The 23,440-nt window shown below is 46.8% G+C and overlaps 1 protein-coding gene across 1 annotated transcript in view; it reads left to right on the forward strand.

Moving 5' to 3' along the window:
- LOC140394567 (sodium-dependent neutral amino acid transporter SLC6A17-like) overlaps window positions 1-21,140 on the forward strand; it is a 37,032-nt gene extending 15,892 nt beyond the window's left edge. Inside the window, exons 4-8 of the mRNA XM_072481923.1 lie at window positions 3,457-3,649; window positions 7,597-7,789; window positions 13,104-13,263; window positions 17,638-17,800; window positions 18,353-21,140. Coding sequence (XP_072338024.1) covers window positions 3,457-3,649; window positions 7,597-7,789; window positions 13,104-13,263; window positions 17,638-17,800; window positions 18,353-18,718 — 1,075 coding nt within the window. The 3' untranslated portion in view covers window positions 18,719-21,140. The remainder of the gene's footprint in view (window positions 1-3,456; window positions 3,650-7,596; window positions 7,790-13,103; window positions 13,264-17,637; window positions 17,801-18,352) is intronic.
- Window positions 21,141-23,440: the final 2,300 nt, after the last annotated feature.

Consider the following 23,440-nt stretch of genomic DNA (forward strand, 5'->3'; position numbering starts at 1 on the left):
TCAGGACCCTCGTTTCAGATTCCACTATTTCACTCTCCGCCTTAATGAATAACTCCATCATATAATGGTTGCTCTTAAGGGGAAGAGCACAATTCCGCACAACAAGATTATTAATTAATCCTGTTAATTAATCTTTTCTAATTGCACAGTACCCAGTCTAGAATAGCCTGTTCTCAGGTTGATTCCTCAATGTATTGATCTATAAAATCAGCACATACACTCTCCAGGAACTCCTACTCCACCATACCATTGCTAGTTTGGTTTGTCCAGTCTGTGTAAATTAAAGTCACCCATGATTACAGTTATACCCTTATTGCATGCATCTCGGATTCCTTGTTTTATATCTTTCCTTATATGTCCAGTACTGCTTGGAGGCAAATCTCCACAATATTTTATGCCCCTTGCTGTTCCTTATCTCCACCCATAACAGATTCCACATGTTCATTTTCTGAACTAATATCTTTGAGATGTACACGCAATCTTGGTCTCCATTATTAACCTAAAGTACACCAAGAAATACAGAATAAATCTCTCTGCACTCCTCCCAACAATCTTTCTCACTTTTAACACCAGCACCATGAGCATTTTTTTCAGTTCATTCTTGGGATGTGCACTTCGTTGCCCATCATTTATTGTCCATTCCTAGTAGCCCTTGAGAAGGCTATGGTAAGCTGCCATCTTGAACTGCTGCAGTCCATGTGGTGTAGGTACACCCACAGTGCTGTCGGGAATGGAGTTCCAGGTAACTCTGTTGTCATTTTAGATGCCCTGTGACAGCTGTCATTCTAAACAGTACAGTAACCAATCAAGTCCATTTCTTGAATTTGTAAACATGGGCACAGAATAAATGTCCCTGTTGTATTTAAAGTTTTGTGTCTCTGAGTACAGTGTGCAACATTGTGGAGTTTCTTCAACTAATCACATCTCTGAGCTTTGACGAAGAGTCATCGAGACTCAAAACGCTAGCTCTGTTCTCTCTCCACAGATGCTGTCAGACTTGCTGAGATTTTCCAGCATTTTCTGTTATTTCAGATTCTAGCATCCACAGTAATTTGCTTACACCTCAGAACTTGTAGTCATCAGATTTCAGCCCCCAAAACCAGAACCCGATTGTATCCCAGAAATTGTTCTGTTCAGTTGGAAGATAAGAGCTCATAGAGTTGGGAAAATATATTAGCATGGACAGATGATTGAATAAATGACAGTAGTCAGAGAGTAGGCATAACTGAGCATTTTCATAGTGGATGCTGGATGAATTAGTGCTGCAGCTTCAGCTAGTTACAATCTGTATCAATGACTTGGATGAAAAGACCGAGAGTAATATATTTACGTTTGTTGATGACACCAAACTAGGTGAAAAAGTAAGCTGTGGGGAGGATGTGCAAAGAGGCAGGTTAAGTGAGCGGGCAACAAAACGGCAGATGGAGCATAATATGAGGAAGCGTGACATTATTCGTTTTGGTCATAAGAATAGAAAAGTAAAATATTTTTTACAAGGTGATAAATTTGTAAGTGTTGATGTTCAAAGAGACTTGGGTGCGTTCATACGAGGCATGCGGAAAATTAGCATGCAGGTGCAGCAAGCAATTAGGAAGGGAAATGATATGTTGGCCTTTATTGTATTGGAAGTGTTATAGTGAAGGTTCACTGAATTGGTCCCTGGGATGGGGGGGGGGGGGGGGGGGGGGGGTTCCCATCATGAAAGATTGGTTAAATTGGGTCAATTTTCTATGGGGTTTTGAAGAAGAGAGGCTACTTCATTGAAATAAAGAAGATTCTGAAGGGGTTTGATGGGTTGGTGCAGAGAGATTGTTTTCGCTGGTCAAGCAATCTAAAACACAGGGGCACAATCTCAGGGTAATGTCAGGGATTAGCGGGTTGCCTTATGAGGAAAGTTTGGAGAGGTTAGGTTTGTGTCCACTGGAGTTTAAAAAAGTAAGAGGTGACTTGGTCAAAACATTTAATAACTGGAGGGGTATTGACGGGATGGATGTGGAGCGGATGTCTCCTCTTGTCGGAAGATCTAAAATAATCTCGTCGGAAGATTTAAAAATAAATAGGCGCTCATTTAAGATGGAGATTATGAACGTTTCTTTCTCTGGAGGCTGTGAGTTTCTGGAAAGCTCTTCCTCAAAAGGCACTGGAAGTAGATTCTTTGAATAATTTTAAAGAAGATTCTTGATTAACAAGGGGGTGGAAGCTTATTGGGGATAGGCAGGAATGTGGGGTTGAGGCTGCAATCCAATCAGCCACCATCTTATTGAATGGTGGAGCAAGCTTGAGGGGCTGAGTGGCCTACTCCTGTTTCTAATTCATGTGTTCCGATGGTAAGAGGCTGATCAATTAGGACTGAGATGAGGGGAAATTACTTCATTCAAAGAGCTGAGAATATTTGGAATTCTCCAACCCTGAGCCTCAGTGGATACCTCATCGTTGAAAACATTTCAGGCTGAGATAAGCAGATTCAATAATAATCTTTGTCAGTGTCACAAGTAGGCTTGCATCAACACTGCAATAAAGTTACTGTGAAAACTCCCTAGTCGCCACACTCCAGCTCCTATTCGGGTTGACTGAGGAAGAATTCAGAATGTCAAATTCATCTAACAAGAACGTCTTTCGGGACTTGTGGGAGGAAAGCGGAGCACCCGGAGGAAATCCACGCAGACACGGGGAGAACGTGCAGACTCCACACAGACAGTGACCCAAGCCGGGCGTAGAATCCGGGTCCCTGGTGCTGTGAAGCAACATTGCTGACCATTGTGCTACAGTGCCACCCATTTGGCATCTCAGGGAATCAAGGGATATGGGGAACAGCCAAGGAAGTGGAATTGCAGCCCAAGATCATATTGAATGGCAGAGCAGGCTTTACTGACCGTATGGTCTACCCGTCCTCCTATTTCTTTTACCATTTACGAACTTATGAGTTAGGAGTAGGAGTAAGCAGCCCTTGCGCCTGCTCAGCTATTCAAAAGATCAAGGCCGATTGTGGTTTCAACTGCACATTGCCCCTACCCCCAATAGCCTTGGACTCCCTTAAAGAATCTATCTCCTTCTGCCTTAAAAATAATCACTGACCCTGCCTCCGCCCCCCTCTGGGGAACAGAGTTCCAGAGATTTATGCCCCTCTGAGAAAAAAATATTTATTCTCATCACTATCTTAAAATGGAGGTCCCTTCTTTTTAAACTGTGTTCCCTCGTTCTAGCCTGATATTGTGTTCTTGGTTAAAGGAATAATGACCTCTGAGATCTGATTGATTGCGCTTGGGGGATGTGTCTGGAGTTGTTATATTCTGAAATTGTTTCCATTGTGATTGACTTCATGTGGTTGAGTATCTTACAGAGTGTTAAATGTGGGATTTGACAGCACCCTTTAACATGCTTGGCCTCAGCACTGCCCTGCGTTTGACCCCCCAACATATGATTTGGCTCAATCTTTCTTCATTTTTCTGTCGGCAGAAATTCTGAAAAGATTATTGGATACCTGAATTCCAAAGTCCTGAGCCATGACCTGATTCCTCCACACATAAATTTCTCGCATCTCACGGCTTCTGATTACTCCGAGATGTACAGTGTCATAAAGACAGTGAAGGAAGATCATTTCAGCGAACTAGGACTGGACACGTGTCAACTGGAGGATGAGCTGAATAAGGTGAGTGTATGGACATCCATTAGTGGAATGTTGAAATAATGAGGCCGTCGAGGATGAATAATGAGATGAAGATGAAGAATGAACCTTTGGTATGTATTGTTACTGGTATTTTATAGTGCTGTTTTTAATTTGCCTGATGGGAAGGGTTAAGGTTAATTGTGATTTGGACAACATTCTATTGTTTCACCAATATCCAGATGTGAGTCCAGGCGGCTGTGTTGCCTGCCCGGTGCCAGTGTTAGGAACGTCTGCTTGAGGCTGGAGAGGAACTTGGATTGGGAGGGGGGATCAAGTCATCGTGGTCCCTGCATAGTCAGTATGAGGAGCTAGGTGTCAAATCAAGAACCAGAACCTCAAAGGTCATAACCTCTGGATTATTACCTGAGCCACATGCATATTTGTATAGGACAGATTCGATTAGGGAGATGAAGGCATGACTCAAAGACTGATATGGGTAAGTGGGTTATGTTACGTAGGTAGTGGCACGAGCATTGAGGAAAGTGGGGGCTGTACCATTGGAATGGTCTACATTTGAACCGTACAGGGTCCGATGTTCTTGCGAATCGCATAACTGGGGAAGTAGAGAGCATTTTAAACTATGTAGTGGAGCCAAAGGAGTAAAGAGAATGTTGGTCCTGTAGAAAGTGAGCTTGGAGAATTGATGATGGAAAAAGGAAATGGCAGATGAATTGAACAGGCATATTGCTACAGAGGATATAAGTAACATCCTAGAAGCAGATATAAACAATGAAATGGATGGAAGGGAGGAATTCAGGAAAATTACAATCATCAGAGAGGTGATACTGAGTCAATTTTGAAGTTGTGGACTGACAAGTTCCTGGGTCCTGATAGACATTATCCTAGGATATTAAAAGAAAAGGCTAGTGAGGTAGGTGATGCATTGGTTTTAATTTTACGGATCTCCCTAGATTCGGGGGAAGGTCCCATTAGATTGAAACATCGCAAATGTAGCTCCATTATTCAAAAAGGGGGATTGTGGGAAACTACAGACCAACTAGCCTAACATCCGACGTAGGGAAAATGTTATAAACTATTATTAAAGAAGCTATAACAGGGCACTTGGATAAGTTAAAGGTAATCAGGCAAAGTCAACATGGTTTTGTGAAAGGGAAATCATGTTAACCAACTTATTGGGAGTTATTTGAGGAAGTAACATGTGCTGTGGATAAAGGGGAACTGGTGGATGTACTGGACTTAGGTTTCCAGAGGGCCACAGCAAAGGTCATTATGGAAAATAAAAGCTCATGGTGTGTGTGTGTGTTGGGAGGGGGTGTAACATATTGGTATGGATTGACGTTTGGCTAGCTAACAGGCAACAGAGAGTTGACATAAGTGTGTCTTTCTCAGGTTGACTGGATGTAACGAGTGGTGTGCCACACGGTTCAGGACTGGGGCCTCAACTTTTTACAATTTATATAAATGATTGGATGAAGGGATGGATGGTATGATTTCCAAATTTTCTGATGGCACAAAGATTGGTAGGATAGTAAGTTAAGAGGGCATAAGGAGACTACCAAAAGATGGAGCTAGGTTAAGTGAGTGGGCAAAAATCTAGCAAATGGAGTATAATATGGGATAATGTGAAATTGTCCATTTTGGCAGGAAGAATAAAAGAGAAGCTTATACTCTAAATGGTGAATGGTGCCGAGCTTTGCAATGTAGAGGGATCTGGTATACAGGTACTGCAACTAGTTAGGAAAGATAATAAAATGGGAGGGAAATTGAATACAAAAGTAGGGAGGTTATGTTTCAGTTATACACAGCACTGGTGAGATAACATCTGGAGTACTGTGTACAGTATTGGTCACCTTATTTAAGGGAGAGTGCAAATGCATTGGAAGCAGTTCAGAGAAGGTTTATTAATCTAATACCTGGAATGGGTGAGCCGTCCTTTTGAGGAAAGGTTGGACAGGCTGGGCTTGTATCCACTAGAGTTTAGAAGAGTAAAAGGTGATTTAATTCAAACAAACCCCTGAGGGGTATCAGCAGGCCAGATGTGGAGTGGATGTTTCCTCTTGTGAGAGAATCTAGAACTAGGGGTCACTGTTTAAAAATGGGGGTCTCCCATATAAAACACAGATGAGGCAAAATCTTTTCACTCAGAGGGTGGTGAGACTCTGGAACTCTTCCAAAAAAGGTGGTGGAAACAGAGTCTTTGAATATTTTTAAGGCAGGGGGGATAGATTCTTGGTAAGCGAGAGGGTGACAGGTTATTGGGGGGGAGACGGGGTGCAGATTTGAGGTTACTATCAGATCAAATCAGCCATGATTTTATTAAATGGCGGAGCAGGTTCGAGGGGCTGAATGGCCTGCTCTGGCTCCTTGTTCGTATATTCGAACTGGGCTGTGAGGGGAACCTTTAGCTTCTATATCATAATTTTAAATAAAGAAATATTAAAATAAATTGTTGCAGTAAATTAAAAAGTGTAGAAAGTTACCAACTGAAATTTTTTATTCACCTCATCTACTTACACCTGTTCCTGAAGCCAGATTGGCCGCTCAGGAAGTGTTTGGAATTGAAATACTCTTCACACACATGCATGGACCTCACGCACTCCTAAAAGAAAGGAAAAGGAAGGCGACAGGACATTCAGAATTGTGAAGTCTCAGTTTCAGCTGCTGCAATCATTTTTCACCATTCAATTTCAATGCGCCCAAAAAGCAACTCGTCGCAGCACAGCGTGGCCATTGGATCGCGTTCAAGGGGTCTAGCTCACTCCCGGTCTCAGGGTTCCCATTCAAACCCGCCAGTGCACACCGACTTAGTCACTCACACAGTGGGTGAGGGTGAGTGAGGGAGCACCCCAAGTCTGAGAGTGAGCTGGACCCACACACACTCACCCCCTCACAGTGCAAAGGCCATTTTCTATTCATTACTCAATTTATAAAATTATCAATTTATGCTTCAATCTTGTTTTATATTCTTAGCAGAGTGCTTCTTTCCTTCGTAGCTCAGCTTTCATTTTTTAAATTCACATTTTTAAAATATAAATTTAGAGTACTGTGGTGAGCCACGTATGGTTATGTAAGGCTGTTGTATATATGTTCTACTGTTCTATTAGTATTGTTATCTCCACTGTTGCATATACTTATTGTTATTGCTGTTCTGTTATTGGTTGTTGCTGTTGTACTGTTGGAATGTTATTATTGGTGCTGCTGTTGGCTCCGCCTGTGGCTCCGCCCAGCTGCGGAGGTATAAAGCCTGTTGACCTGGGTCAGCCCTGCAGTGGGGGAGGAGCTACAGGTCGGCACATATTTAGCTTATTAAAGCATCGGTTCACTGCTTCTCAGCGTCTCGTCTGAATTGATGTCCAACAAGTACCCAATTCATGTTTTCCAATTATGGAGGAATATAGCGTGGCCAATCCACCTACCCTGCACATCTTTGGGTTGTGGGGATGAAACCCACGCAAACACGGGGAGAATGTGCAAGCTCCACACGGTCAGTAACCCAGAGCCGGGATCGAACATGGGACCTCGGCGCCGTGAGGCAGCAGTGCTAACCCACTGCATCATCGTGCTGCCTTTTAAATTCACATTTAATGTTGTGCCAAATCTTCTTTCCAAAACCTGCACATCTGCCCCTCGTGTGAGAGGAAAAAATGTGAAATGTGACCCCTCAAAGATTTGACAAGCCTGGTTTAGACATATAAAGAAGTAATCTTCAACACCATTTAAAATAAAACTATTTGCTAAAATGTTGCCAGTTTTGCTGCTGATCTGATGAGTTTCTGTTTGGTGATAGGCAAATTACTTTGAGCAGGATCTTGAGTTTAAAATAAAGTCATTTTGAAAACCAGCACGGAAGGTTTGGCCAAAATGTTAAAGATTTCATTGACAATGCTCTGATATGTCGTTTAGTAGTTGGCTGCGGTAACGATTTTTAAATTTCTGCCATTCGTTTGATCTTTCTGATTTTCTTACAGTCGGTCCAAGGTACAGGCCTTGCGTTTATTGCCTTCACAGAGGCAATGACACATTTCCCAGCCTCCCCTTTCTGGTCGGTGCTCTTCTTTCTGATGCTTATTAACCTGGGATTGGGCAGCATGATGGGGACCATGGAAGGAATTGTCTCACCAATGGTTGATACATTTAAAATTCGCAAAGAGTTCTTGACAAGTAAGAGACCAGTACAAACCCCGGTGCATTCTGGGACATTGCAATAGATTGGGGAAAAGATTATTTGTCCAGAATCAGTCATTTGACCTATTCAGCTTATCTTAGATATGTGTTTTTGTGAACATTTATGCTTGTTACATTGAGAGCTGACCAGTATTGTCACGCAACATCAGTATGAAACACTTTTACATCAAGGGTAAGATACAGAAAAGAAAATAATGGCTTACGTTTAAATGACGCCTATCACCACCACAGCACATGGCAACGTTTCTAGCCAATGGGCTACTTTTGTCAATGTTCTCTGTTGATTATTCTTTTGTCTCCTACGTACGCACTGTGTACATTCCCTCGACCGCAGAAAAATACTTTTCACTGTACTTCGGTACATGCGACAATAAATAAATCAAAATCAAATTTTTAAAAAATCAACTTTTGAAATGTAGTCGTTGTTTTAATATGGAAAATGAGGCAGCTAATGAGCAGATAACCTGCTTTTGTGATGGAAGGGTAAAGGCCTGATACTGGGGCAAAGGCCCCAGCTCTTCTCTGAAACAGTGCCATAGGATCTGTAACATCCACATCAGAGGGATGACTGGGTCTCAGTTCAACATCTTATCTGAAAGGCAACACCTCTGATTGTGCAGCACTCCCTCACTACTGCACTAGAGTGTCAGCCTTGAACCTTTGCCCAAGCTTTTTTTATTCCTTCAGAGAACGTGAGCATCACTGGTTAGGCCAGCATTTATTGCCCATCTCTAATTGCCCTTGAGAAGTTGGTGGTGAGCCACCTTCTTGTACCGCTGCAGTCTATATAGAGTAGGTGCACCCACAATGCTGTTAGGGAGGGAGTTCCAGGATTTTGGCCCAGTGACTGTGAAGGAACGGCGATATATTTCCCTGTCAGGATGGTGAGTGACTTGGAGAAGAACTTCCAGGTGGTGGTGTCCCCATGTGTCTGCTGCTCTTGTCCTTCTAGATGGTATTGATTGTGAATTTAGAAGGTTCTGTTGAAGGAGCCTTGGTGTGTTGCTGCAGTGCATCTTGTAGATGGTGATCAACTGAGCTGCTTTATCCTGGATGATGTCAAATGTTGTGAGTGTTGTTGGAGCTGCACTCATCCTAGAGGTTGGGAGGGGGGGGGGCGCGGGTGACGAGTGTGGGTCTTGAAAGTGGGAGGCCCAAAAGAGGGGGTGAGGAGGCCTGAAAAAAGGGGGCCCTCAGCAACCCCAGTGCGGGGTACCCTCACTTGGGGGGGTAATGCCCATGTGTGTGGGGGGTGATATTGCCAGTGGGTGGGAGGGTGTAGGGAACCCTCAAGCTTCTTGGAGATTGGGGCACCATTTCAAAATGGTGGCCCGATCGCTGAGGAGCCGGTCACGCCAGTGAGTTCAGCTCACCATTGTTGAAAAATTTTCTGAAGGCGCAGTTCAACTAATTGGAACAAAGTCCCATAGTGAGCACGTTTAGCCACGTGTTTCCCGACGCTCGCAGGCCGAGGCTGCACATAGCCCTGTTTTGTACATTCGGGAGCTCTGATCGCCGGAATCCTCAGTTTAGCGAGAGGCCCCAAAGTGACCCTGGACCCCCCCCCCCCCACCTCCCCCCCATCCGCCCAAACGCTCTATGGGAGGGTTCCCAGACCCCCTCCTGCAGCCCCCATCAACACCTACGCAGGGCACCCTCGGCCCGATCGCACGCACAAAAATGACAGCTGGGCACCTTGACAGTGCCAACCTGGCACCTTGGCAGTGCCGATGCTAGTTGGCTGTGCCACCTGGGCACCTTGGCAGTAATCTGACACACAAGTGGCAGCACCCTGTCCAGAGGGCATGCAGCTGGGGGGCCTCTGATTCCCTGGGAGACCCCTATGAGTGCCGTTTTGTCAGGTTCCCGTTTGTGGAGACCTGTACCAAAAGGCGCTCACCTGAGTTCTCCAAGGCAAAGGGATGAATCCCAAAGCCTCAAGGACGTCGGGAATCTGCACATGAGAGTGAGAGCTGCCTCGCTCTCGTATGCAGAATTGCCAAAAAGTGACCATGCCCACAATGGGCGGGATTGAGATTGCAACGTCTAGCGAGATCGCGTTGAGTCTCACGAGGCGTTGCGAGACGGGTAGATCCCAGGAACGGGGTCTCCTGGAATTTATCGGCCACGCTGCACCGCGGCGAGCTGCTTTTCGCGTGCATCGTGGCCATTGGATCGCGCCCTGAGTGTGGGCTAGACCGGGGAGAAACTCCCCAAGGCCCCAAAAAATGACTTGAGTATCGGTGCATACCGGTGTGGATCTCACCAAAAATGCTAACGAGAAACACCTGCTAAACTGGCTCAAAATGACACTTAGAAATGTTTCTGTTAAATCGTGCCCACAGAGTGAAATTCCCCCTGTACTATCCAATCAGAACACAAGGGCATCAGAAATGGGAAGAGTACTGGAAGAATATTAGACCAAATGTCCCATTGAGCCTGCTTCAACATTCAGGATGACCATAGCTGATCTAGGACTTCAGCTCCACTTTCCCACCCACTCCTCATAGCCTCACTCCCGAGAGACACGGATTTGCAACACTTCCAGTGAAGTAGTTTCTCCTCGGCTCTATCCTAAATCATCATCCCCTTATCCTGAGACGAGGGTCTAAATTCCCGGACCCGTGTCAATAACCTCTCACTATGTAAAATAGAAGCAAACTACTGTGGATTCTGGAAATCTGAAATGAAAACAGAAAATGTGGGAAAACCTCAGCAAGTCCGGCCGCATCAGTGGAGAGGAAAACTGAGGTCGATTTTCCAGCTCTGGTGCAACACGTCCTGTTGTGGTGGATCAGGCGAGCCAGCCAAAACTCTATTGACTTCAAAGGGACTGGCGGGCGGGTATGGAAAACCCCACCCAGAGTTAACGTTTCATAACAGTGCTGACCTTTATTCCACTATTAACACCTGCTTTAGTCTTGAACACTGTCAATACCACACCATTTGTTTGTGTTCCAGGACCTATCGGTCATTTAATCTCTCCTGACCTCCAACCTAGCCCTATTTTGCTCCACTGACCCCCTTCGCCCATTTTTAAATCACAAAAAACCATCACATTCCTAATTCTCTCCAATTCTGATGGGCCATATTAGACTCAAAACATTAAGCCTGTTTCTCTCTCCACAGATGTTAGAAAAACTCAGCAGGTCTGTCAGCATCAGTGGAGAGAGAAACAGAATTAACGGGTGGGACTTGACCGGCCTGTTCACTGCAGGCACAAAGTTCATTCTGACCACTAAATCTTGCAAGGCAGCCGTAACGGGATTTGCACCTGCGCAATCTAATTTTGATGTCTTCCCCTCCCGCCACACTGGTGACGTGATCAGGATTTCCATAATTTTGAATATATTTACATAAACTTATCGGGCCTGACACCGTAACGCCTGCCCCCGTCTTATCCTCCCACCCAGCAGGTATCACATCACATCGGCGTGAATCACTTCTGGTTTTCAAAAATGAGAATCAGTCACGATGACCATGCCGGGGACACGGAGGTGAGTATAGCCTCTGGGTGGTGAGGGACATGGCCATCACCCCCTGGCAGCGCCAGCCTTGTGTGGGGAGGGGGGGGGGGCGGCCTGATGGTTGTAGGGCAGGGGTGGGGATTGTGCATGCTTTGGGGTGGGAAGTTGGAAACTGTGGAGGGGGTGGGGTGATGCCAGTGAGAGGGAGAAGGTGCCAGTGAATGAGGGGGGAGGGGGGGTGCCCTGATGTGTCTGGAGTGGGGGGGGTGCTTGGTTCACCTCAATGCTTGCATAGTGGGGGTGGCGGGGTGGGGTGGGTGGTTGCCCTTCTGCGTGTGGGTTTTGGGGGGGGGTGCTTTCTTTACCTGTGGGGGGGTCCTGTTCTCCGTGGGGAGTGGGGACCATCAATCTCCATTGGGGGTGGTGTCTTTAACATAACTTTGAGATTGGGGCACACTTTAAAAATGGCACACCGATCTCAGAATCCCCGTGTGCTGGTGTGTCTAGGTCCTGTCCCCCCAGCTGGGCGATGATCCTGGTCAGCATTTTGATATTACACTGAGTGCTTAAACATTTGCGAGAAAAGACATCTGTGAAGCCAATGAGTTTCACACAGCTTTTCTCACCTGATCCAGCAATCTCCGCAATTTGGGGGAAATTCTGCCCAACGATTCATAGAAGTTACAGTGCAGAAGGAGGCCATTCGGCCCACCGAGTCTGCACCGGCTCTTGGAAAGAGCACCCTACCCAAGCCCACACTTCCACCCTATCTCCATAACCCAGTAACCCTACCCAACACTAAGGGCAATTTTGGACACGAAGGGCAATTTAGCTTGGTCGATCCACCTAACCCGCACATCTTTGGACTGTGGGAGGAAACCGGAGCACCCGGAGGAAACCCACGCACACACGGGGAGAACGTGCAGACTCCGCACAGACAGTGACCCTAGCCGGGAATCGAACCTAGGACCCTGGAGCTGTGAAGCAATTGTGCTAACCACTATGCTACCGTGCTGCCCAAATTTGAGTCCAATGTGACTCTTCACAATCTGAACGTCAGATCTCCAGCATCCACAGTCATTTGTCATCAATCCCTTCAGAATCTTGTCTGTTTCGGTGAGGTCACCCCTTATTCTTCTTAACACCAGAGAATATAGGCCATCCCAGGGCAGGTACAGCATGGGGCTCGTGTGGAGGATAGACCAAACCGGAGTGTTGAGGCTGAATGGCCTGTGGTGTTGGATGAGCGCAGCTCCAACAAGGGGCACCACCCGGGACAAAGTGCGGCCGCTTTATTGACACCTAATTCACCATTTTAAACATTCACGCTCTCCACTACCGGCACACAGTGCCAGCAGTGCATGGGCAATAGTTCAGGAAGGTTGTTCACCACCATTTTCTTGACAGAAGTTAAGGATGGGCATTAATGGCCTAGCCAGTGGCATCCACATCCTGCGAGGGAATAATGAGAAGAATTGGTGGAATTATCAGCGCAATCTCATCGATTGCATTGCCTCCACACTAGGGTTTAGCAATGTTCAGGATGGTAAGAGCTTGTAAAGTAGCTATAACTACTATCAAGTCACCTCGAGAATAGTTGAAGAATTAATTGTAAGGGGCTTTCAATACAGTGAATGATGGGCTGAGAGAGGTGCGGTTTAATGGGAGTATCTAAGTGAAATGGAGACTGTCACAATCCTGTGCTCCTGAAGCTCTTTACAAAGGCTCTTTCCGTTTTTTTAATTATTAGGCGAATATTTCTAATTCGTTTTAATTTCCACTCCTGATGCCTCTGATTCATTTCATTTGCTCTTTATCCACAGTTGGCTGCACAATCGTCGCTTTCTCCGTCGGACTCATCTTCGTCCAACGATCCGGAAACTACTTTGTCACAATGTTCGATGACTATTCCGCCACGTTACCCCTCACAATTGTGGTCATTTTGGAAAACATCTCAGTTTCATGGGTTTATGGGACAAAAAAGTAAGTTTCCTCTGACTCTCGAACCTGGACTTCCCATGTAATGATGGACACAGATATAACCCAGGATACTATAATCCTCATTAAACCAATTACTCTGTCTCCCTGGCCATTCCCCTCGGTACAGAACAGGAGGAGGCCGTTTGGTCACTTGAGCTTGTCCTGCCATTTTATGAGATCGAATCATCGAATCAGACAGTGCAGAAGAAGCCCATCGCGTCTGCACCAACATGTGAAAAACACCTCACCTACGTACCTGATCCCATTTGCCAGCACTTGGTCCATTGCCTTAAAAGTTATAACATGCCAAGGACTCATCCAAGTACTTTTTAAAGGATGTGAGGCAACCCCCCTCTACCACCCTCCCAGGCAGTGTGTTCCAGACCGTCACCGCTCACTGGGTAAAAAAGCATTTCCTCAAATCCCTCCTAAACCTCCTGGCCCTTACCTTGAACTTGTGTCCCCTTCAACTAAGGGGAACAGCTGCTCCCTATCCAGCCTGTCCATGCTCCTCATTATCATTTACACCTCCATCGGTTCCAGCAAAAACAGCCCAAGCCTATCCAAACTCTCTTCATAACTTAAATGTTCCATCCCAGACAACATCCTGATGGATCTCTGCATACCCTCCAGTGCAATCTCATCTTTCCTTTAATGCGGCAACCAGCATTGCACACAGCCCTCCAGCAGTGGCCTCACCAAAGTTCGATACAACTCCAACATGACTTCCCTCCTTTTGTAATCTATACCTCGATGGATAGCAGCAAGTGTCCCATATGCCTTTTTCACCACCCTATTAACCTACCCTTTTGCCTTCAGAGATCTATGGACAAATGCACCAAGGTCCCTTTGTTCCAGAACTTCCGAGTGTCGTGCCTTTCATCGAAAACTTTCTTGTCAAATAATTCCTCCCAAAGTGTATCACCTCATACTTTTCAGGTTTAAATTTCATCTGTCACATAGATCCCCATTTGACCATCCCATCCGTATCTTGCTGTAACCCAAGACACTCAACCTCACTGTTAACCACTGGCCAATCTTTGTGTCAGCCGCAAACTTACTGATCCAAACCCCCACACAGTCATCTTTGTCGTTTATATAAATGACAAATAATAGGGGACCCAGCACTCTCTCCGGATTCTCTTCTCTCTCACACTCGGGGGTAGTTACTCTCTCCGGATTCTCTTCTCTCTCACACTCGGGGTAGTTACTCTCTCCGGGTTTTCTTCTCACCCACACTCGGGGTAGTTACTCTCTCCGGATTTTCTTCTCACCCACACTCGGGGTAGTTACTCTCTCCGGATTCTCTTCTCTCTCACACTCGGGGTAGTTACTCTCTCCGGATTCTCTTCTCACTCACACTCGGGGGTAGTTACTCTCTCTGGATTCTCTTCTCTCTCACACTCGGGGGTAGTTACTCTCTCCGGATTCTCTTCTCACTCACACTCGGGGGTAGTTACTCTCTCCGGATTCTCTTCTCTCTCACACTAGGGGGTAGTTACTCTCTCCGGATTCTCTTCTCACTCACACTCGGGGGTAGTTACTCTCTCCGGATTCTCTTCTCTCTCACACTCGGGGGTAGTTACTCTCTCCGGATTCTCTTCTCTCTCACACTCGGGGTAGTTACTCTCTCCAGATTCTCTTCTCACTCACACTCGGGGTAGTTACTCTCTCCGGATTCTCTTCTCTCTCACACTCGGGGGTAGTTACTCTCTCCGGATTCTCTTCTCACTCACACTCGGGGGTAGTTACTCTCTCCGGATTCTCTTCTCTCTCACACTCGGGGGTAGTTACTCTCTCCAGATTCTCTTCTCACTCACACTCGGGGGTAGTTACTCTCTCCGGATTCTCTTCTCTCTCACACTCGGGGTAGTTACTCTCTCTGGATTCTCTTCTCACTCACACTCGGGGGTAGTTACTCTCTCCGGATTCTCTTCTCTCTCACACTCGGGGGTAGTTACTCTCTCCGGATTCTCTTCTCTTTCACACTGGGGGTAGTTACTCTCTCCGGATTCTCTTCTCTCTCACACTCGGGGTAGTTACTCTCTCCGGATTCTCTTCTCTCTCACACTCGGGGTAGTTACTCTCTCCGGATTCTCTTCGCTCTCACACTCGGGGTAGTTACTCTCTCCGGATTCTCTTCTCTCTCACACTCGGGGTAGTTACTCTCTCCGGATTCTCTTCTCACTCACACTCGGGGGAGTTACTCTCTCCAGATTCTCTTCTCTCTCACACTCGGGGGTAGTTACTCTCTCCGGATTCTATTCTCTCTCACACTCGGGGTAGTTACTCTCTCCGGATTATGTTCTCTCTCACACTCGGGGTAGTTACTCTCTCCGGATTCTCTTCTCTTTCACACTCGGGGGTAGTTACTCTCTCTGGATTCTCTTCTCTCTCACACTCGGGGGTAGTTACTCTCTCCGGATTCTCTTCTCTCTCACACTCGGGGGTAGTTACTCTCTCCGGATTCTATTCTCTCTCACACTCGGGGTAGTTACTCTCTCCGGATTCTCTTCTCTTTCACACTAGGGGTAGTTACTCTCTCCGGATTCTCTTCTCTCTCACACTCGGGTGTAGTTACTCTCCCCGGATTCTCTTCTCTCTCACACTCGGGGTAGTTACTCTCTCCGGATTCTCTTCTCTCTCACACTCGGGGTAGTTACTCTCTCCGGATTCTCTTCTCTTTCACACTCGGGGTAGTTACTCTCTCCGGATTCTCTTCTCTCTCACACTCGGGTGTAGTTACTCTCTCTGGATTCTCTTCTCTCTCACACTTGGTGTAGTTACTCTCTCCGGATTCTCTTCTCTCTCACACTCGGGTGTAGTTACTCTCCCCGGATTCTCTTCTCTTTCACACTAGGGGTAGTTACTCTCTCCGGATTCTCTTCTCTCTCACACTCGGGGGTAGTTACTCTCCCCGGATTCTCTTCTCTCTCACACTCGGGGTAGTTACTCTCTCCGGATTCTCTTCTCTCTCACACTCGGGGTAGTTACTCTCCCCGGATTCTCTTCTCTCTCACACTCGGGGTAGTTACTCTCTCTGGATCCTCTTCTCTCTCACACTCGGGGTAGTTATTCTCTCCGGATTCTCTTCTCCTCACACTTGGGGGTAGTTACTCTCTCCGGATTCTCTTCTCAATCACACTCGGGGTAGTTACTCTCTCCCGAATCTCTTCTCTCTCACACTCGGTGGTAGTTACTTTCTCCTGTTTCTCTTCTCCTCACACTCGGGGTAGTTACTCTCTCCTGAATCTCTTCTCTCTCACACTCGGTGGTAGTTACTTTCTCCTGTTTCTCTTCTCTCTCACACTTGGGGTAGTTACTCTCTCCGGATTCTCTTCTCACCCACACTCGGGGTAGTTACTCTCTCCGGATTCTCTTGTTACCCACACTCGGGGGTAGTTACTCTCTCCGGATTCTCTTCTCACTCACACTTGGGGTAGTTACTCTCTCCGGATTCTCTTCTCTCTCACACTCGGTGGTAGTTACTTTCTCCTGTTTCTCTTCTCCCGCGATCTTCCTGGAGATCCTCTCCACTTTGAGCCGGCAGTTTGCGGTGTCGATGGTAGCCATGATGTGGAGATGCCGGCGTTGGACTGGGGTGAGCACAGTACGAAGTCTTACAACACCAGGTTGTTTCGATGTCACTAGCCAGGTACGCGGTACATACTCGTGCGACTCGGCCAACGTTGTCTACCTCATACGCTGCAGGAAAGGATGTCCCGAAGCATGGTACATTGGCGAGACCATGCAGACGCTGCGACAACGAATGAACGGACATCGCGCAACAATCACCAGGCAGGAATGTTCCCTTCCAGTCGGGGAACACTTCAGCAGTCAAGGGCATTCAGCCTCTGATCTCCGGGTAAGCGTTCTCCAAGGCGGCCTTCAGGACCCGCGACAACGCAGAATCGCCGAGCAGAAACTTATAGCCAAGTTCCGCACACATGAGTGCGGCTTCAACCGGGACCTGGGATTCATGTCGCATTACATTCATCCCCCACCATCTGGCCTGCGAAATCCTACCAACTGTCCTGGCTTGGTACAATTCACACCTCTTTAACCTGGGGTTACCCCATCTCTGGATCTGTAATGATTTAATCACCTGCTAATGCTCGCATTCCAAGCATTGTTTGGCATCTTTGAATTTGTCTATATATGTGTTTCTGGAACAGACCTCTTCATTCACCTAAGGAAGGAGCAGCACTCCGAAAGCTAGTGACATCGAAACAAACCTGTTGGACTTTAACCTGGTGTTGTAAGACTTTGTATCAGTGATGAATAGGGAGCGATGCAGAAACCTGGTTATAGGGAGCGATGCAGAAACATTTATTGAGAGCATTACATGCTCTGTAACATATTTATGTTCTTTTCCAGGTTCATGCAGGAGTTGACAGAAATGTTGGGATTCACTCCATATAGATATTACTATTACACCTGGAAGTACATCTCCCCCCTGGCCATGGCAATCCTGATGGTGACCAGCATTATTCAGATGGGCATCACTCCCCCAGGATATAATGCCTGGATAATGGAGGAGGTAAGCCGAAAGGGAATTTCTGACTAAAGTGCTTTAAGATGGAGATGCGGTGTTAAGTTCAGGGGCTACAGAGACAAGTGGTTATTTTCCACAGAACAGACTTTAGGTGAGAAGGACCATATCACGGAGATGTATCGGTGGGAGGGTGGGTCATAGGGAAGGGAGGGGGTCTCTGTGGGGAGTGAGAATGTTCAGTCAGCTGACAAGGGGATCAGTGAGGTATCTTTGAGGGGGAGGAATGGGAGATATTATTGAGCGGTCTTGTGGGGTGGGGCAGGGGAGGGCTAATGGTGAGGCTCAGGGAGATGTTTTGGTGCGGTGGAAGTGGACAGTGAGTTGCTAGCGGTGTCAGTGAGCTGGTAGGGGTCAACACTAGGCTGAAATGGGGTAGAAGGAACTCTATGGGTCATCCCCTATCAATGATTTCATTTGTTTAGCTTCTGTTTTAGGATGTGACTGAGCTGATGAGTGTTATAATGCACTGCCCAGATTCCTGAGATAATCAAGTTGCTTTTTCGTTTTGCTAAATGAAGTCTCCTTTTCTTTGTCTAGGCTATGGAGAGGTTCCTAATATTCCCAGGCTGGGCCCTTGGGTTGACTATTGCTCTGATTGTGCTGGGAGTCCTCCCCATTCCAGTTGTCTTCATTGTCCGTCACTTCAATCTCGTGTCTGATGGGTCCAACACTTTATCCGTTTCGTACAAACGAGGCCGAATGATGAAAGATATGTCCAATTTGGATGATCACGATGAGACCAGGTTCATCCTCAGTAAGGTTCCCAGTGAAACTCCATCACCAATGCCCATCCATCGCTCCTATAATGGGCCTGATAGCACCTCACCTATGGAAATGACTGCTGCTAACGGGCGATATGGCATTGATTATCTGTCAGCTGGCACTCCCGAATCGGAATTGTAAGGTGGATCAGAAGAACAGAGTCACTACTTAATGCAGTTGTAATATAAAATGAAACAGTAAGCGGTGCAACGATTAATCAGCAATTGTAATTGGAGAAAATAACCTATAAGTCGAGCCATCGATTGAAATCAGGTCAATTTGACATTGAACTCCACTGGTAAAAAAACTAATGCAAATTGTGTTAACGAGTCAATGATAGACTTGTCCAATACTGGACCTGGAGCAGTGCAGGCACTGCATATACAATACGACCAATGGGAATCACTGTCACAATCTGACTCAATATCAGCAGACACTCAATATACCACCCATACCAACACAGATACACACCGACATATAATAGCACAAATCACACATTTACCAACCTTGTATCAGTGCAGATATTGTATATACTGACCTTTTATCTGCATATACACTGCATATACTAAACTTGCATTGACACAGAAGTATGTTAGCCCTGATTCAGGATAAATACTGAAGATTCTACCCCTGCATCAGCAGATATGAATATATTGATTTTATATTAGTACAGACAATGCAAACACTGCACATTCTGGATAGAATCAGCACAATATCACATGCTACCCTATATTATCACACACTATCTATACTAGCCCCAATTTAGCACAAATATTTAATATGTTAGGCCTGTATCTGCACATACATGCCATATACTGCCACATATTAACACAGGCACTACATGTACGGGCTAGTGTCAGTACAGGTGTGTGTACCAGCCTTGTGTCAGTATGGGAGTTCTGTTTGCTATCTGTGTGTCGATATAAATGTGACATGTATTAGCCATGTGTCAGTATGGGTATTGCGTGTACTAGCTGTGTGTCAGTACAGATGTTGCATCCATTCTGAACTTGTCACTGTTTCCATTACTCTTTCAGAGGCTGTGTTAATGGTTTTATTCATTGTCCAGTATCTGGCTTTTTATGGATTTGTTACTGACCCTGCTTTGCACATGTGTATTCTGATACCATCCCTGTATAAGTGACACAGGCTTCGAGATCCCCAGTAGGCACAAAACCCTAAGGAGATCCATTCCTACATATCAGGCTCCAACTAAGAATCCAGCAAAGACCCTCAATCAAAGCACAAAGGCTGGTAGCAGACTAGCACATACAGTAAATTATAACAACAGCAGGCAGCTGATGACTTGCAATGCCAAGGACAATAAGAAACACTTGAAACAGATTGCATTTTCCTTGCTCAATACTGTTCCCCTGAACACCTCACCGTGTTCCCCTTTGATTCTTCATTCCTGCTTTGAGAACAATCCAGACCATAAACCTCCCATAAACCTGGCAGATAACTGAGTCGAATAATCTATAAATTGATTAATTGTGACCGCTTCAGAATAAGAGCCACAGTGCAAACAGAGACCATTCAGCCAAGGCTGAACAGTGTCCCTAATGGTTCCAGAGAATTAGAGTTCAAATGCTACTATTGTAGTTTTGAATTCTGTTTAATAAAAGATATGGAATTAAAAACTATCTCAGTAAAAATGACGATAAAACGACCACATCGTCACAAAAACCTAACTGGTTCAGAAATACCCTTTAAGGAAGGAAATCTGCTGTCCTTACTTAGCGTGGCCTATATATGACTCCAGCCCTAAACAGCTGCCCTAGCAAGGGGCCGAGCAAGACACTCAGTTGGACTGACTACTTTGACTCAGTAGTAACACCCTCGCCTCTGATAGAGATGATCAAGGGTTCAATCCCACTGGAGAGGCTTCAGTCTAAAATCTATTCTGACACTTCTGTGCTGTGCCAAAAGTACTTTACTGTCTAAAGTGCTGTACTGTCGAGAGTGCTATACTGTCGAGAGTGCTATACTGTCGAGAGTGCTGTACTGTCGCGAGTGCTGTACTGCCAAAAATGCTGTACTGTCGAGAGTGTTGTACTGTCGAGAGTGCTGTACTGTCGAGAGTGCTGTACTGTCGAGAGTGCTGTACTGTCGAAGGCGTGTGTAGTGTGTGCTGTACTGTCGAGAGTGTTGTACTGTCGAGAGTGTTGTACTGTCGAGAGTGTTGTACTGTCGAGAGTGTTGTACTGTCAAGAGTGTTGTACTGTCGAGAGTGTTGTACTGTCGAGAGTGTTGTACTGTCGAGAGTGTTGTACCGTCGAGAGTGCTGTACCGTCGAGAGTGCTGTAAAGTCGAGAGCGCTGTACTGTCGAGAATGCTATACTGTCGAGAGTGTAGTACTGTCGAGAGCGCTGTACTGTCGAAGGCGCTGTGCTGAGAGTGCTGTACTGTCGAGAGTGTTGTACTGCCGAGAGTGCTGTACTGTCGAAGGTGCTATACTGTCGAGAGTGCTGTACTGTCGAAGGTGCTGTACTGTCGAGAGTGCTGTGCTGTTGAGAGTGCTGTACTGTCGAAGGTGCTGTACTGTTGAGAGTGCTGTGCTGTTGAGAGTGCTGTACTGTCGAGAGTGCTGTACTGTCGAGAGTGCTGCACTATCGAAGGTGCAGTACTGTCGAAGGTGCAGTACTGTCGAAGGTGCAGTACTGTCGAAGGTGCTGTACTGTCGAAGGCGCTGTACTGTTGAGAGTGCTGTACTGTCGAAGGTGCTGTACTGTCGAGAGTGCTGTGCTGTTGAGAGTGCTGTGCTGTTGAGAGTGCTGTGCTGTTGAGAGTGCTGTACTGTCGAGAGTGCTGCACTATCGAAGGTGCAGTACTGTCGAAGGTGTTGTACTGTCGAAGGCGCTGTACTGTCGAAGGTGCTGTACTGTCGAAGGTGCTGTACTGTCGAAGACGCTGTACTGTCGAAGGTGCTGTACTGTCGAAGGTGCTGTACTGTCGAAGGTGCTGTACTGTCGAGAGTACTGTCCTGTCGAAAGTGCTGTACTGTTGAACGTGCTATACTCTCGAAGGCGCTGTACTATCGAAGGTGCTGCACTATCGAAGGTGCAGTACTGTCGAAGGTGTTGTGCTGTCGAAGGCGCTGTGCCGAGAGTGCTGTACTGTCGGAGGCGCTGTGCCGAGAGTGCTGTACTGTTGAAGGTGCTGTACCGAGAATGATGTACTGTCGAAGGCGCTGCGCCGCGAGTGCTGTACTGTCGAGAGTGCTGTACTTTCGAAGGTGTTGTACTGTCGAAGGTGCTGTATTGTCGAAGGTGCTGTACTGTCGAGAGTGTTGTACTGTCGAGAGTGTTGTACTGTCGAGAGTGCTGTACTGTCGAGAGTGCTGTACTGTCGAGAGTGCTGTACTGTCGAGAGTGCTGTACTGTCGAGAGTGCTGTACTGTCGAGAGTGCTGTACTTTCGAAGGTGCTGTGCTGTCGAGAGTGCTGTACTGTCGAGAGTGCTGTACTGTCGAGAGTGATGTACTGTCGAGAGTGCTGTACTGTCGAGAGTGCTGTACTGTCGAGAGTGCTGTACTGTCGAGAGTGCTGTACTGTCGAGAGTGCTGTACTGCCGCGAGTGCTGTACTGCCGCGAGTGCTGTACTGTCGAGAGTGCTGTACTGTCGAAGGTGCTGTACTGTCGAAGGTGCTGTACTGTCGAGAGTGCTGTACTGTCGAGAGTGCTGTACTGTCGAGAGTGCTGTACTGTCGAGAGTGCTGTACTGTCGAAGGTGCTGTACTTTCGAAGGTGCTGTACTGTCGAAGGTGCTGTACTGTCGAAGGTGCTGTACTGTCGAAGGTGCTGTACTGTCGAAGGTGCTGTACTGTCGAGAGTGCTGTACTGTCGAAAGTGCTGTACTGTCGAGAGTGCTGTACTGTCGAAGGTGCAGTACTGTCAAAGGTGCTGTACTGTCGAGAGTGCTGTACTGTCGAAGGTGCAGTACTGTCGAAGGTGCTGTACTGTCAAGAGTGCTGTACTGTCGAGAGTGCTGTACTGTCGAGAGTGCTGTACTGTCGAAGGTGCTGTACTGTCGAGAGTGCTGTACTGTCGAATGTGCTGTACTTTCGAAGGTGTTGTACTGTCGAATGTGCTGTACTGTCGAATGTGCTGTACTTTCGAAGGTGTTGTACTGTCGAAGGTGCTGTACTGTCGAAGGTGCTGTACTGTCGAAGGTGCAGTACTGTCGAAGGTGCTGTACTGTCGAGAGTGCTGAACTGTCGAAGGTGCTGTACTGTCGAGAGTGCTGTACTGTCGAATGTGCTGTACTTTCGAAGGTGTTGTACTGTCGAAGGTGCTGTACTGTCGAAGGTGCTGTACTGTCGAAGGTGCAGTACTGTCGAAGGTGCTGTACTGTCGAGAGTGCTGAACTGTCGAAGGTGCTGTACTGTCGAATGTGCTGTACTTCGAAGGTGCTGTACTGTCGAAGGTGCTGCACTGTCGAGAGTGCTGTACTGTCGAAGGTGCTGTACTGTCGAAGGTGCTGTACTGTCGAAGGTGCTGTACTGTCGAATGTGCTGTACTTTCGAAGGTGTTGTACTGTCGAAGGTGCTGTACTGTCGAGAGTGCTGTACTGTCGAGAGTGCTGTACTGTCGAGAGTGTTGTACTGTCGAAGGTGCTGTACTGTCGAGAGTGCTGTACTGTCAAAGGTGCTGTACTGTCGAAGGTGCTGTACTGTCGAGAGTGCTGTGCCGAGAGTGCGGTACTGTCGAGAGTGCTGTACTGTCGATGGTGCTGTACTGTCGAAGGTATTGTACCATCGAAGGTGCTGTACTGTCGAAGGTGCTGCACTGTCGAAGGTGCTGTACTGTCGAAGGTGCTGTACTGTTGAAGGTGCTGTACTGTCGAAGGTGCTGTACTGTCGAAG

This window comes from Scyliorhinus torazame, chromosome 17, assembly GCF_047496885.1.
Source record: "Scyliorhinus torazame isolate Kashiwa2021f chromosome 17, sScyTor2.1, whole genome shotgun sequence".
Lineage (NCBI taxonomy): Eukaryota > Metazoa > Chordata > Chondrichthyes > Carcharhiniformes > Scyliorhinidae > Scyliorhinus > Scyliorhinus torazame.